Source organism: Mandrillus leucophaeus, unplaced genomic scaffold, assembly GCF_000951045.1.
Source record: "Mandrillus leucophaeus isolate KB7577 unplaced genomic scaffold, Mleu.le_1.0 Scaffold289, whole genome shotgun sequence".
NCBI classification, from domain to species: domain Eukaryota; kingdom Metazoa; phylum Chordata; class Mammalia; order Primates; family Cercopithecidae; genus Mandrillus; species Mandrillus leucophaeus.
The window spans coordinates 2539435-2554305 of NW_012103020.1; the positions used below are offsets into that span (position 1 = coordinate 2539435).

Below are 14871 nucleotides of genomic sequence, written 5' to 3' on the forward strand. Positions count from 1 at the left end.
AAAAAAAAAAAAAGACTTGGTGACTCATACTTTCATTTTGCATAACACAGCTAGTAAGAGACCATTCACTCTTGACTTCATAACAATGAATGGTGAAAAATTAAGTTTCCATTACCTGATGTCAGTTCCTTTTAAAATAGTTAGTATAACCTCATATCAGCAACATCTACAGGGAATAAATTATCTCATTTCATTTGAACCTGTTTGAGTTCACTGTATTGAAAAAGACTTTGACCACTGCTCTAGGTCCCACCAGACAATCAAATATACAAAGCTTATTGAAGTCAGGTCAGTCATCTCATCTTTCGAGACAAAGGGCAGCACTTACTCTTTGAGCATAACGTGCCCCACTAATTACATAGCACCAGCTGCATCAAGGACAACTAATGAATCCAACACATTTTCTTTTTTGGAAAATATATCCTTCATGGAAATTTGCAATATTGCACATATCATGGCATAAAATAATGTTTTAGAAGTTGTGTTTATCTTTTAAGTTTCTGTGGCTTGTTGGACTTTTATTTGTGTTCTAGCCTTTTTATAGGAAACCACAAAAGAAATTGACAAATACATGAGGGGGGGCGGAGTGACCTTATAAACAGCGGTTTAGCTAGTGTGATTTTCTGGGAAAAAGATTTTCAGAGCTACTCATGTATATGCTATAAATTATTAAGTCATCAGTTATTTTATTTACCTCCTAACAATGGGATTGGCATATGAAACACACATTTGTAATACTTCTCAGTGTATTTCAATATAAAATATGGTTTTCCAGGCTAAAGAGAAGGTATTATACAGAAAGATTTCTATCTCCAGAAGTAGAATTCTGATTTGAGCTTTTATCACTTGTCAGAGTCAGAGACAATACACATCATAGTTGATAAAGATTCAATAAATGGATCATTGCTTTTTGAAAGTAGAGAGAAGGTGCCTGTTTAGACCTTTGACTACAGTTTTGCAACAAGCAATGCCATGGTCCTTGCTTTTGATTATTGTCTATGCAGTTAGTCTGACCCTAACCAAAGAGAGAAATTATAAAACATACAAGTATCACCAAGCTAGTAGAAAGTCATAGAGCAAGTTTGGCCTAAATTGTTTCATTTTATTCCACTTTCTGGCAAGGCATTAATTTGCTTCGTTCTTTCTTTCACTAGACCTTTTCTGAGCGGCTACTGGGAAATTTCTCATTAGCAGTTCCGATCTTTGTTGCCCTCTCCTGCTTTGGCTCCATGAATGGTGGTGTGTTTGCTGTCTCCAGGTGAGTGAGTTCATGTATTTCCAGAAACACATTTCTGTTTTTGAGATTGGATGTGATAAGGATAACTTTAAAAAGAAAAGAAATAGTGCCTCCAAACCTGTTGTTTTTAAAGGGACATGCAAGATTGAAATGGTCCAAGTATCAACAGCATGTTTTATTCTGTCCATTAGAGGGCACTGCTTGCCTATTAATAGCTTATTTGGAAGCCTGACATGTGGCTTTTTTTAAAAATAGTATTTCTACAGAGTCTAACAACGGCATTTTATTTCTGGTGATATAATTTTCTGTTTCTCTGAAGATGCCAAGAAAAAAAGTAAAGTAAGAGACATCAGAAATCACCACCCCTACCATCTGTATTTCCTTTGTTTAGTTTGATGCAAAAGTCTTTTTCTTTTAATGTAAGATTAAAACCCGATCAGATAAATGTGAATGCTACATACCTGTGTGTGTACCTGTGGATGTGCATGTGCGTGTGTTTGTTGAATTGGATGGACAACACACATATAAATACCAGGAATTTAGAACTAGATCTCCCGTCAGCTATTCATATGTAGAGAGCACTATGCCGAATCAGATATTGCTATTCTTTCTCTTCAAAGAATAATATAATGTTGGCAGATTTTGTAAAATTCAGATGTAGATTTCCTATGATGTTTCTTCACCTTATTTGAAAAGTGAACTTAGGCAATCACCTGAGAAATGCCTGACCATTTGGTATGAAAAAGATGCAAGTTTTCTTTGGGATTTCTGGATTTTCCCTTTGAAATGATCAATCATACAGTCAACTCCACCCACATTTCTCTCCCATCAGGTTATTCTATGTTGCGTCTCGAGAGGGTCACCTTCCAGAAATCCTCTCCATGATTCATGTCCGCAAGCACACTCCTCTGCCAGCTGTTATTGTTTTGGTAATGCATATTAACAAGTGTATCTAGATATAACCTTGAATAATAGATTAGCAAAAAGGAATTCCAACCAGACATTAGATAGTACTTTACTTTCTCATTCATTGCTAATGTATGTCATGGTGGAGTTTGGGAGGCAGGATATCTTCCATCTCTTCCCTTTACTCCATGTTTCTGATGCCCGTTTGATGCTTTGGGGCAAAAATCACATCACCTCTCTTTCGTCTTTGCAAAAATGTGTACGGTCTAAGGAAAACGATTAGCTTGGTTCCTCTGATCGACATAGCACCTCACAGAAAAGAATGTAGAGTATTAAGTCCCAACTACTTAAGGAAAGTAGAGCAAAAAGCTACAGCCCAAAAAGTACCCAGATGTACCATCTAGGCACCTTATCATGAAATGCACACAAAATTATTGAAAGAATTGATAAAATCCTAGACAGTGCCATTATTCATTTGAGACATTTGAGAGCAAATAATGTCTTTTATCCTACAGGATAAAATAAAAGCACCATGAGGTAAATTTGAGTTGTAAAATTCTTTATGCAGAGCAAAGTGTTGTGAAATGTGAGCTTCTAAAGACTGTATAAGGTGTAAAAGTCCTCAAATACCCACTGGCAATGTTATATTCATTTTTACTGGTGATTTTGTAACATTTCTCTCAACTGGAATCTGTTGTCAGGAGCACCATAGAATGCACTGAACATTTTTTTTGCATGCATTTAATTTGTTTCAGAACATTTCCTTGAAATTTCTTTTAAAAGTATGCGTACCCTCTGTGCAGAATCTGGACTTTAACGTCACTTGTGGGAACAGAATGTATTATTCCGTGAAGAGGGCTTTCATTTTAAGCCTCTGCTATCAGTCGTGCTGTCCTTGGCATGTGCAGCTGCAGAGACTTGCTAAGCTGATCTCTGTGCTTCATTCTTCTCCGTGGTCTTGAGGGTCACACACAACAAGCACACCAGGAGAGTAAATGTGGAGGAAAAAAGTTCAATGTTTTGCAATCAAGAGCCAACAGAATCACCCATGAGTGTCTGTATTTCCTGTGTGTGGATAGCCAAGAGCTCATCAGAGCATTTGCAGAGCTTTCTGTAAATCTTCCAGTTGGGTCTTTTTTACTGTTTATTATTGGTTATTTACTAATCATCTCAATCTTTGAGTCTTTCAATTTTGAGTCATTGAGTACCCTTTCTTTTACTCTTTGAAAACATATTATCTTCTCTCAAATGCAAAAGGAACTAAAAACAAAACACAACATTCATACAGAATTCCACTTGAATAAAATATAATGGCCATATCACTCTCATACTGTTACTGGTGTGTAAATGGATTATGACAGCAGATTATAGGAAAAAGATTAGTCAAATCCAGGTTTTAACTATGATGATAATTTATTGGTATAAATAATTATTTGAAAACGATCATAATGCCTAGTGAGGTTTTTGTTGTTAATCATCTGTACTTTCACTGAATTCACCAAGCTTGCTTCCCTTTCCCCCCTCAGCACCCTTTGACAATGATAATGCTCTTCTCTGGAGACCTCGACAGTCTTTTGAATTTCCTCAGTTTTGCCAGGTGGCTTTTTATTGGGCTGGCAGTTGCTGGGCTGATTTATCTTCGATACAAATGCCCAGATATGCATCGTCCTTTCAAGGTAACCTCAGCAATCTTGATGGGTTTACATAAATCTTTCTCCTAATACCTAGTCCTCCCTTTGTCATAACTTACTGATGGGGAGGTTGGGCTGGGGGCAGCATCTGTGGAATAAAAATGTTTAACTCCTGCAGGCAGTGCTTTCCTGTTGGATTTATTTTAAGTTGGAAAAAAATAGTTCATCCAATTTTTTATGTGACGTGCTGAACTTTGTATGTCCCATTTTTGAAAAATGACAGTATGAATGAATGTTTGGTATGTTGATTTTTCATGAATGTGTTCAATGACCTGATATACTCAAAGTATGGGCTACTTCTGTCTGTCTTTATGCTGGAGTTGTGGACAGCCGTGGTGAGAAAGAGTAAGGGAGATACTTCGTTAATGCCAATTCCAAAAAGGAATTTGCCCTTACAAAATAGGCATTTTAAGTACTTAAATGTTGTGATTTGTTACATTGCTCTTTCTCTATATTATACACTCTAAAAGGAATAGAAATGTAAAGTATACAGGGAAAGAGAAGATCTATGAAGTTACCACTTAATACCTATTTCCCATAAGTAAGCATTTCCGTTTTGGAGGACTGGAGAAGAAGCTTGCCATCTTCTTCAGACTTGACTCACAGATTGATTTGACCTCATCATTTATTTGTTTTTAAGAAATGGCATAGATGATGTTGTCAGTCATGTTGTCAGGATTTGTTTCTAATAATATTCATTGCCTAATGCTGGCGGCATCTTTATTAGCGGTTGAATAGGAGTTGGCTTGTTTTATTCCTGTCAGTTCTTATTGTGAATCTCAACAGAAAATCAATATGCACTGGAAGACTTTAACATGTAACAAGCAGCCAGTGCTCTTGACTCCACATTAAAGTGGGTTCTAATCATAATTATCAAAGAGCCAGTCTTTTAAAATCAAAACCATAATCATCATGGCATTTAACTAGTAAAATAATTCCAACAGAACATCTCTAATAAAATATCCTTTTTTTGCCCTTAGATTTTGTTCTATCCAAAGAATTAAAAACAATTTAAACTAAGTTGAATTACATTTAAGACATTTAAGGGAGTACATTTAATGTGTGTGTGTGTGTTTTTTTTTTTTTCTAAGACGGAGTCTGGCCCTGTCACCCAGGCTGGAGTGCAGTGGCGCGATCTCCACTCACTGCAAGCTCCACCTCCCAGGTTCACGCCGTTCTCCTGCCTCAGCCTCCCAAGTAGCTGGGACTACAGGCCCCTGCCACCACGCCCGGCTATTTTTTTTTTTTTTTAATTATTTTTAGTAGAGACGGGGTTTTACCGTGTTAGCCAGGATGGTCTCGATCTCCTGACCTCGTGATCCACCCGCCTCGGCCTCCCAAAGTGTTGGGATTACAGGCGTGAGCCACTGCACCCGGCCGGGAGTACATTTAATACATTATCTGTGCACCATGAAAGAGACTTTGCTACTAAGGTAAGGCACGTTGGTGCCTATCACCTGGTCGCATGACTACAGCATATCACTAAAGTATATGTCATGACTGACATGCTCATCTCAAACCCAACTTCTGTTGCTTGAACATGTTTGAAGTGACTTTTTTTGTGTTCTGTGTTCCAGGTTCCACTGTTCATCCCAGCTTTGTTTTCCTTCACGTGCCTCTTCATGGTTGCCCTTTCCCTCTATTCAGACCCATTTAGTACAGGGATTGGCTTTATCATCACTCTGACTGGAGTGCCTGCATATTATCTCTTTATTATATGGGACAAGAAACCCAAGTGGTTTAGAATAATGTCAGGTAAGAATTTTAAATACTTTCAGGACATTGTGCAACACCATGTAGAAAACCCATAAAGGTGTACATACATAATATACTTAACATTTAAAAATGTAAGTGGCATAATTGATTATTTGAGAACGTTATGGCGTTTTAATTGGAACTACTTTTTGGCAGGAAGGACATTTAGGATACAGCCGTTGAATCCTTTCAGGATATTAGTTTGGGCTGCCTTAATCACTTCTTAGGAGAAACAGCTTTGTTTTAGATGAAATTTTATCAGTAGTTCTCTAAATGACCTAATCTCTCTTTGAATCCCTTACTAACCTAATTATTTTCCTTCTGGGTTGAATGCAGTTTGGTGATTCTATATCATAACATGTAACTTGATGAGTGACATGAGATTTGTTGGGGAGTTAGGCAGTGGCCTGCAAATGCCTTAAACATTATGACTGTGCAGTACCTTAAAAGGAAGGGTGCCTCATGAAGGATTATAATAACAAGAACAATGAAGAGAACAATAGCAGCTTCCACATGTGCGTGCACGTGTATGACTTCATTTAATTTTTTTTTTTAATTTTACTTTAAGTTATGGAATAAATGTGCAGAATGTGCAGGTTTGTTACATAGGTATACATGTGCTATGGTGGGAGTGTAAATTAGTTCAACCATTGTGGAAAACAGTGTGGCAATTCTTCAAGGATCTAGAACCAGAAATATCATTTGACCCAGTAATCCCATTACTGGGTGTATACCTAAAGGATTATAAATTATTCTACTATAAAGGCACATGTGCACATATGTTTATTGCAGCACTATTTACAATAGCAAAAACTTGGAACCAACCCAAATGCCCATCAATGATAGACTGGATAAGGAAAATGTGGCACATGTATACTGTAGAATACTATGCAGCCATAAAAAAGAATGAGTTAATATCCTTTGCAGGGACATAGATGAAGCTGGAAGCCATTATTCTCAGCAAACTAACACAGGAACAGAAAACCAAACACCACATGTTCTCACTCATAAGTCGGAGTTGAACAGTGAGAACACATGGACACAAGGAGGGGAACAAGACTTTATTTAATTCTTATAATATCCTACTGAGGTAGGAAAAATTATTATCCCCATTTAATAGGCTTTGAATTATAGCATGAGAGAATTCAGGTCCCTTGTTCCAAGTCATACAGATATAAAGTAGAGTAGCTGAAAGTCAAACTCAGGCAGTTTTATATTTTAGGAGAGTCACCCTGGGGGTTGTGAGGATGGATCAAGATAGGTTGGGGCTGAAGACAGAATATTGACTTTGGTGGTTACTGCGGCAATCCTGTTGAGAATTGAGGGGGATTCTGAAGACAGGCAGTATCAGCAGGGTCTGAGAGAAAATGAAATATACTAAAAGGAAAAACCAGCAAGACTTGGTGACCAGTTAAATTGGAGGAGGAGAAATCATAGTAGATCATTAGGTAAGAAGGGTGCTTATGAATAGCCTGTGTTGCAAGCTTGTCTCTCTGTCAGAGGCACTCCTGAGTCCTTTCCCCTACATGATCATCTCAAGCAATCCTCAACAAGGTTAGGTGTTGTTATTCCCAAGTCCAGATGAGAAAACCAGGGCTCAGAAAAATGGATAATTTATTTTTGAGTGTACATATTTTAAACCATAGAACTAGGAATTGAACCCACATCTGCTGGACTTCTAAGTTCATGGTCTTTCTAGACTGGATCCCTTGTGGAAGGGAGGGGGGCAGATAGGTCACAAATATAGCCAGAAGGGCAGATCTATGCTCGCTGCTGAATTTGGTGAGTTTAGAACATAGCTTTCATACTTTTTCTTTGTTTTAATTTACTTACTTTACCATAATTAATTTTTTAAATTCCAGTTAAAAGGTTAGGGAGATTTCTGGTTAAATTATTAATAAATAATGGCAGTGTTACTAGAAAACAACCAACCAAAAACCTTGATATGCATATTGAATCTCTAGTGTGCTGTGCAGACTCATTGAGAAGTCAGTCCTTTAAAGCAGTTTTGTTAATACCTTTTATTAGCATTCAATTGGAATTTTGCATCTTTAGATCTTATACTACTATTTATATGTGGATTTCGTTTCCCCAAAGAAATGTTACTATACAAATGAGGTGCTTTATGGCTGACACAGGCGCACTGATTGCCTTAACTGAGTATTTAATCTCTATTTCTTCTCAGATCACACTAGTTTTCTGTGGAATGTTTTTAAGTTCTCTTTGTTCTAAACACTAAAGATAGAGCCTATTCGGAGGGAAAAGGGATCTTACTAAATACCATTTACCATTAGGATTGCTTTATTCATTGCTAACATTTAGGGCAGATTAGCACTCATTGCTGTGAGATCTATGTCTGTCTCCCATACTAACTGAGACAGTTAAAACCCCTGAGCAGCACAGAAAATTAACAGAATTGAGGAAGAAAGAGCTGGTGGTCCTAGAGTTAGACTAGAACGAGAGGGAGTATGATTAAAGAGGAAAGCCATTGTTCCATCCCACTTTAGCAGGCATTTTGTTCCTCCTGTTTGGAGTCAGCCAAATCTAACAGTCCTTTCCTCTTGCTAACAAACACGTGTGTACTTTGTATTATTTCTTTGTCAGTTCATCCCAACAAGCAGTTTTCATGCTTGATCCCTCATTGATGTCTTTTGGTGTTCATGTAATTTTAAAGTTTTTTCCTATTTTTCTGTCTCTAATGATGTTTTGAACATTTCCAAGGCCTCCAAATTTAGTGTTAGCCATTCGTGAAACTAGCAGCAATGGAGTAGTCCCATAATGGTTATTTGGTTCTCAAAAATGCCATTAAGTCTTACCGGGGAGCATGGCAATTCTGCTTTTAAACTGCGATCATTGTAACTCTTTATCTTTATAGCTGCCTTGAAAGTGAGTAGCAAAAAGCAACAGTCCTCCGTAATTTTGTTTGATTTTTCTCTGAGGCAGCATTCTTGTAGTAAAATAAAGAAAATTCATAATATTTATTGCTGCAATAGGAAGTATTTTCTTAGCCTTTGGCCAAAACAAAACATTCACACACAGACACACAAACAACAGAATCCTGAGGCAGTGCCCTGACCCTTCTCCCAACTACTCTATGATCTTTTTGTTAGAGAGAAACTCATTGTGAACTTAGAGACCAAGAGCCTGTGCTTGGAGCAGTTTTTTCAATGATTTAATATCATGTCCTTTCATTTGGTAAAATTCCAAAACCTTTATATTATCATTTATTTTTACCCTGATAATGCATGAATAGATTAGCTCTGTGAAAATGATAGTCTATCAAAATACATTTTACCTAGGTTGTTTCCATGAAAAATGAGAGGTAACCAAATAGCACTCAGAAAATGGTGAAAGGCTGCTGAGAACTGACAGCCAGGGAATGTTCAGAATCCGAGGAGCTGAGATTTTCAGAGATTTGATAAATCTCTCCAGCCACAGGATGCCAGTATTGAACCACTTTTTGTTTGATAGCATTTCTAGGGAGAAAAGAAAACATGCTCTTAAGGGAATGGTGAGATACACAGAAAGCTTTTTTCTGCCATCTGTGACAGAGTGGTTTATTCTTCTGGTGGGTTAGTTATATTATTTATTTACTTACAGAAACACAAGCTTCTCACACGAGGAAAAAGGGGCAGATACCCCAATGACATATGAAAATACACAAAGATAGCAAGACCTAGCAAACCTGGGCCAGGGCTCACAGCAGCCGTTTTACTTGGCTGTCTCTATTTATCAGCCACACCTTGTCACGGAGTTGAGTAGGGTGACTGGAAGTGGGTCCCTCTGGCTCAGGGAGAGAGATAGAGGACAGTCTTATTTAAACAAAATCTTTAATTATAAAAAATCAGATTGGGAAACACCAGCAGAATGACTGTAATGCATCTTTGTGGACAGCGAGTTTGCAACTCGAGAGTCCTAAAAGCATATGCTGCATACAGTCAGTCAAGATAACTTCATTTATGTTAAGTCACTGAAAGCTGAATAATGCATTTAACAGACTGTTCACAAATACTGTGGTGTGATATGCAAATTAATTAAGCTTGCCTGCATTTCTTAGGGGTCCAAACTATCTTCATTGTAAGGATAAAATGAGATCATGCTTGTGAAAATATTTGTAGCCTTAAAAAAATACTATTATTCTTATGAACACGTCCAGAAAAAAAAACAGACTTGTGCTACATCAAAAATGTAGGCAATTTTTGCTGTAGTTCCCATGCTGGTACCAGGTATGGTTGGGTAAATCAAATTTTGCAGGGCCAGTTGTTGTTTCAAATTATTTCAAGAATAACACTGAACATGAAAGGTAAAGCTAAAAATACTACAACTGTTATTTGGTCCTGTACCTTACAGTTACTGAAAACACCAAATGCAGACTCATTAACACACCTTTATTTAAAGAAAGAGTACCATGGGTTGATTATCCTTAAAGCCGAAAGACTGTTTTTGAACATGGATGTAGACATGGCAGTTGAATGCCACATGCTCTGCAGCTTTCCCAGGCAAGCAGGAAGCTTCCTTAAAGACATACTTGACTCTCTTGAACACCACTGTCTGGTCCACTGCTGTAAGATAATTTAGAAGGAAAAGTTGGTGTGACTCCAATAGGTACTCATGGTTAAAATCAATTACTCTGTAGAAGCCTTCATTACGATGAAAGTCATTCAAATCCTGAGATTCCAAGAGAGATCACATAAGCAAGATACATTGGATATTGTCAATGGGGCTGATTGAACACAAAGGAAGAGGAAAGATAGCAGAAAGTGTGCAAAACCGGAATAGAGATTCTATGACCCTGTGCTACTGAATAATGGACCCAAACCAAGCTTTTAGGAAGGAGAATGACACATTAGGGAAGCAGCAGGATCTAAGTTGCTCCTCATTTGTTGGAATGGAGGCAGTGTTATGACATGCGGAAGCAAGATGTCTAAGATAGCAGACATCTGGGGATCCCTGAATATAGAGAGACACTTTTGGAAAAGGCTTTCGTGTTGGGTGTGGAGGGCAGTCATGGAGATTAGTTCAGGAGGCTATGGGCAGGATCTCTTTAGGGAGGCAGGGCTGGAGATGATGTCTCTTTAACATCATTGCTTTTCATTTGGCCGTTGCAGATGCCTGAGATCTCTTGTTTTTCTGTTCGTTTGTTTTAAACTACTGTCACATATCCCTAGCCCCTTCTCTGTTTAAGCTACATTTTCTTTACAATTTATTAATATTTCCTTTTCCCCAAAATGCCTATTTTTATAGAATAATTTTGTCATTTCCCTTTTCTGAAAATATGGGCTGTAATTGCTCTTGAGTGCTCCCTTATGCTGCTCTTACATCTCAATGTAAAGAGTGGGCTGTGTAAAATACAGTTTATTTAGGAAACATTCACATAGAGTTTATAATTTACCGAGACTGTGCTGGGCCCTTTACAATTAATGTAGACTGTAAAACTAATGCGCTAAGGACAACATCTTTGACAAACACAGAAAGAAAAGGATGAAAACAATACCTTTTTTTTTTTTGAGATGGAGTTTCTTTCTTGTTGCCCAGGCTGGAGAGTAATGGCGCAAACTCGGCTCACCGTAACCGCTGCCTCCTGGGTTCAAGTGATTCTCCTGCCTCACCCTCCTGAGTAGCTGGGACAGGCATGCACCATCACACCCAGTTAATTTTGTATTTTTAGTAGAGACGGGGTTTCTCCATGTTACTGGGGTTGCTCTCGAACTCCCAACCTCAGGTGATTCACCCGCCTCGGCCTCCCAAAGTGCTGGGATTACAGGCATGAACCACTGTGCCTTGCCTGAAAAAAATATCTTTTTAAATGTCATTAAATATGGCTTGAAAGGAGCTATTACAGATAACAAGCCATGAATGAGGAGAAATATTCTACGTCCAGATGAAAGACTATCTGGGTATGAAACCTTCAAGAGGTCAGGCTCTAAACGGCTCCAGGACTAGCAGGACATTGAAAAGATTCTGTAGGAATTCATTACAAAGATAAGAGGCAAACTGGCTGGGCACAGTGATTCACACCTGTAATCCCAGCACTTTGGGAGGTCGAGGCAGGTAAATCACTTGAGGTCAGGAGTTCAAGACCAGCCAGATCAACATAGTGAAACCCCGTCTCTACTAAAAATACAAAATTAGCCTGGTGTGGTGGCATATGCCTGTAATCCCAGCTACTTGGGAGGCTGAGGCAGGAGAATCACTTGAATCCAGGAGGTGGAGGTTTCAGTGAGCTGAGATCACACCATTGCACTCTAACCTGGGCAACAAGAGTGAAACTCCATCTCAAAAAAAAAAAAAAAAAAAAAAAAAGAGGCAAACAATAATTAATGTCCCCAGAAACCAAGGTCATAGAGTTCTAGAACTGCTGAGATAAAATGACCTTGGAAATTATCTAGCTCAATGGTTCTGAAGGAAAAAAGGTAGGCCTCCTTCTGAATACTGGAGTCAGACTCTCTTGAGATGTCCTCAGTTCCTATATTTTTGTGTCTATCAGAATTACAGACTACTAGGCCCCATATTCAGTTTCTAATTTAGTAGGTCTAGGATTGAGCTTGCAAAGATGCGTTTCTAATATGGTAGGTGATGCTAATTTTGTTGGTACAGGGATCACACTTTGAGAATCACTGATTTAGTCTCTCATTCTACTGATTAGGCATATTAGGCCCTAGGAGATAAGACAATATTCTCAATAATATGTTACAAGTTAGAGAATGAAAATTATATTCTGATTCTCCTTCTGATTCTTCTGAGGAACTGACTGTAATCTCATAGGTGCAAAAAGAATAAACCAATTTTAAGCTGAATATGAAGTGTATTTTTAAACATTTATTTATATGTTGGTCCTACTGTCCCAAAATATTTTCACCCTTTGGGTCCATGAATAAAAATCCTTATTAGAATGCAAAATATTAATGTATTCTTGCTGAGAAGCCATCATGGGAAGTTACAGAAGTGACAAATAAATTAATTGAGCATGATAGGATTCTAATGAAGTAAAAAATTCTTGAAAGTGCTCTATGAAGTAGACAGTTGTGTGTTTTTGGTATTCAACCCAAAATAATTCCTATTTTGTTGTTTTTATGCATTTCTGATTTCCATGCATTTTTAATTTATTTTTCTTTCTTTGTAGAGAGAATAACCAGAACATTACAAATAATACTGGAAGTTGTACCAGAAGAAGATAAGTTATGAACTAATGGACTTGAGATCTTGGCAATCTGCCCAAGGGGAGACACATAATAGGGATTTTTACTTCATTTTCTGAAAATCCAGAGAATTACAACTTCGGTGATAAACAAAAGGAGTCAGTTATTTCTATTCATATATTTTAGCATATTCAAACTAATTCCTAAGAAATTTAGTTATAACTCTATGTAGTTATAGAAAGAGAATATGCAGTTTTTCTATGAGTCACAATTCTTGAGTCTCTGATACCTACCTATTGGGGTTAGGAGAAAAGAGTAGACAATTACTATGTGGTCATTCTTTACAACATATATTAGCATGGCAAAGAACCTTCAAATTGAAGACCGAGATTTTTCTGTATATATGGGTTCTGTAAACATGGTTTTACACACTACAGATGACTATACTGTGAAAAGTGTTTTCAATTCTGAAAAAAAGCATACATCATGATTATGACCAAGAGGAGAGAAAGAAATTTATTTTACATTGACATTGCATTGCTTCCCCTTAGATACCAATTTAGATAACACTCATGCTTTAATGGATTATACCCAGAGCATTTTGAACAAAGGTCAGAGGGGATTATTGAATACATTAAAGAAGAGTTTCTAGGGGCTACTGTTTATGAGACACATCCAGGAATTATGTTTGAGTAAAAAATCCTTGAGAATTTATTATGTCAGATGTTTTGTCATTCATTATCAGGAAGTTTTAGTTATCTGTCATTTTTTTCACATCAGTTTGATCAGGAAAGTGTATAACACATCTTAGAGCAAGAGTTAAGTTTGGTATTAAATCCTCTTAAGAACAACCACCTATTTCACTAATAACTTACCCCTGATGAGTATATCTAAACATATGCATTTTTAAACCTTCAAATTACATTGTCAACATGAGAGAAATCACCAACAAAGAAAATGTTCAAAATAATAGTCCCACATCTGTAATGATATCTACATGCAATGTTAGTAATTCTGAACAGTTTTTTAAATTTATGGCTATTTTTACATCATGATGAATTTTGACAGTTTGTGCATTTTCTTTATACATTTTATATTCTGTTAAAATATCTCTTCAGATGAAACTGTCCAGATTAATTAGGAAAAGGCATATATTAACATAAAAATTGAGAAAGAAATGTCACCGCTAAATAAGATTTACAACTGATGTTTCTAGAAAATTTCCACTTCTATATCTAGTCTTTGTCAGTAATTTCCACACCTTAATTATCATTCAACTTGCAAAAGAGCTAACTGATAAGAAGAAAATTGAAAGAATCAGAATCTGTGGATGAGTGTTTGTGTTCAGAAGATGTTGTTATGCCAGTATTAGAAAATATTGTGGGCCAGGCATGGTGGCTTACACCTGTAATCCCAGCACTTTGGGAGGCCGAGGCAGGCGGATCACCTGAGGTCAGAAGTTCTAGACCAGCCTGACCAACATGGAGAAACCTTGTCTCTACTAAAAATGCAAAATTAGCTGGGCATGGTGGCGCATGCTGGTAATCTCAGCTATTCAGGAGGCTGAGGCAGGAGAATTGTTTGAACCCAGGAGGCAGAGGTTGCAGGGAGCCGAGATTGTACCACTGCACTCCAGCCTGGGTGAGAGACTCCATCTCCAAAAAGTATATATGTGTGTGTGTGTGTGTGTGTGTGTGTGTGTGTGTGTATGGTGGAACTTAAAAATGAGAGCAATATAATGATGAAATTTTGAACTGTTATTTATAAACATGTAAGGTAGAATGGTTAGTCATGGCCAGAGTATGTTTCATCCTTTAATTTTTGTCCATTTGAAAATAAGGATTTTTGAAAGAATTATACCAATTAAAATTATTAAAGGCAAACATAGAGTTCATAGAAAATTGTCCAAAGTATAAATGATGACCTATAATTTGGAGCATTTCCAATTCAGTAATTTCAATTTTGCTCTTGAAAATATTTAATGTATATCGAAGACTGACATTTCTTTAGCCGAACCTAACGTTTGGGTCTCTAAGTGAGTTTATAATAACTCCTTCCTTCCTTAGCATAGGGTTTTCAAAATTTGATCTATAATTCCTATTTCTAGTAAATATTGTTCATTTGTCCAGATCTCTCCCTATCA

At 37.2% G+C, this 14871-nt stretch overlaps 1 protein-coding gene across 1 annotated transcript in view; it reads left to right on the top strand.

The window, feature by feature from the left end:
* Positions 1-14392, top strand: part of SLC7A11 (solute carrier family 7 (anionic amino acid transporter light chain, xc- system), member 11) — a 74818-nt gene extending 60426 nt beyond the window's left edge. Inside the window, exons 8-12 of the mRNA XM_011985652.1 lie at positions 1155-1258; positions 2070-2166; positions 3670-3819; positions 5412-5589; positions 12713-14392. Coding sequence (XP_011841042.1) covers positions 1155-1258; positions 2070-2166; positions 3670-3819; positions 5412-5589; positions 12713-12774 — 591 coding nt within the window. The 3' untranslated portion in view covers positions 12775-14392. The remainder of the gene's footprint in view (positions 1-1154; positions 1259-2069; positions 2167-3669; positions 3820-5411; positions 5590-12712) is intronic.
* Positions 14393-14871: the final 479 nt, after the last annotated feature.